Raw genomic sequence first — 1,842 nt, 5'->3', positions numbered from 1 at the left:
TAATTGAATGGAAGGGTAAAAGATCTGGATTCAGTTTCAAGAAGGGCCGTTCAATTGCCATAAATGGAAACAAAATACGGTATCTTCTAGCAGCTCAAGTCAAAATAGTGGGTCTGCGCCTGTTTGTACTCAATGTGGGAGGAAACACAGAGGAGTTTGCCATTGGGTGTCTGGTGCTTGTTTCTGGTGTGGCAAGATGGGCCACATGATAAAAGATTGTCCAATCGGGTTAGAGATGCCAACCGTTTTGTAGCAAGTTCAGTAGGATCTGTTTTTGGTTCAAAAGCAAATGCTAGAACTAATGTCAGAGGTAACTCTGGGAATGAAATATTGAGGCAATGGAGAGTGTTCGCACTAGTGCCCGGAGATGTGCAGAACACCGAGTCTATGGTGTGAGGTATAATTTCTATTTGTGCTCAAAATGCATATGTCTTGATAGATTCTAGTTTTACACAGTTATTTGTGTCGCATGCCTTTTCTTAGAAATTAACTAGACCCTTAGAATCCATGAATTATTTATTGTCTGTATCTACGCCATCTAGGGGTTCTTTGGTATGTGCATATGTATATCCAACATGTGATATATTGATTACTAATGTGACGTTGCATGTTGACTTATTGCCATTGGGAATTGATCATTTTGACTGTATACTGGGTATGGATTGGTTAATGAAGAACTATACGACTATTGACTGTGTAAATAAAACTGTTGTTTTTCGTCCACCTAGCTTACCTGAGTTTGTGTTTACTGGAAATGGGGTAATTCCTCCCCCGTACTTGATTTCTGCTATGAAAGCTGTTAAACTGCTTAGGAAGAGACGTAGGGGTTACACGTGTTGCGTTTTGACTGAGATTTTTGATAATTCTAATATAGAAGCTATTCTTGTTGCTTGTGAATTTCCCGATGTGTTTCCAAATGACTTGCTTGGAGACTTAGTTGATAGGGAAATTGAGTTCACTGTTGAAGTAGCACCGGGAACACAACCTATTTCTAAGACCCCTTACAGAATGTCAACCTCAGAATTGAAAGAATTGAAACCCAACTTCAATGTTAGACAAGAAATTCATCTGCCTCAGCACTTCACCTTGGGGTGCTCCAGTCTTGTTTGTTAAGAAGAAAGATGGGTCCTTAAGGTTATGTATAGATTATCGGGAACTGAATAGAGTAACTATCAAGAATAGATATCCATTGCCCTGGATAGATGATTTATTCGACCAACTTTAGGGAGCCCAAGTATTTTTTAAAATTGATCTTTGATCAGGCTATCATCAATTGAAAGTTAAAGCAGAAGATGTAGAGAAAACAAGATTCAGAACAAGATACAGGCATTATGAATTTTTGCTCATGCCATTTGGAGTAACAAATACACCAGCAGCTTTTATGGACCTAATGATATAGCGATTCCTATTTTGACCCGTTACCTATTGCATTTTGGACTCGGGTTGGTATGGTTTTCAATAGTTATTCTTATATCTTTCCCTTGTCTTCCCCTTAATTTTGGTTATCGAGTTGTAGTTGTGTGTTTGGGACATGTTGGTTGCTTGTTTTTCAAAACCTTTGTTGCCTAGATTTTGGCTCCTCCGCTTGTGCAGGTATTCTTGCGCTCGAGCGGGCTTCACAAATTTTGCTCCTCTGCTCGAGCAGCCATTCTCGCGCTCGAGCGGGATTCATCAACTTTCAATATATTTTGCAATTTTGAAAATACTAGGGAAGTGTATCGAACGCTCGAGCGTCCAGTCTTACGCTCGAGTGGGGACCTTCGTCTGCAAAACTTCTAGAATTGTGCAATCCACGCTCGAGCGCCACTTTTCACGCTCGAGTAGAACCTTGTGTCTGACGCT

At 40.2% G+C, this 1,842-nt stretch overlaps 1 protein-coding gene across 1 annotated transcript; it reads left to right on the top strand.

The window, feature by feature from the left end:
• The first annotated feature begins 338 nt into the window (after window positions 1-338).
• Window positions 339-1,277, top strand: LOC145803720 (uncharacterized). The gene is made up of 3 exons (XM_082897048.1): window positions 339-397; window positions 543-1,050; window positions 1,263-1,277. The coding sequence occupies exons 1-3, from the start codon at window positions 339-341 to the stop codon at window positions 1,275-1,277; spliced, it is 582 nt and encodes a 193-aa protein (XP_082753174.1).
• Window positions 1,278-1,842: the final 565 nt, after the last annotated feature.

Source organism: Camellia sinensis, chromosome 12 (genome assembly GCF_055761805.1).
Source record: "Camellia sinensis isolate YWXY chromosome 12, ASM5576180v1, whole genome shotgun sequence".
NCBI lineage: Eukaryota > Viridiplantae > Streptophyta > Magnoliopsida > Ericales > Theaceae > Camellia > Camellia sinensis.
Note: the sequence above shows the minus strand (reverse complement) of the source record. Positions and strands in the feature narration are given on the sequence as shown.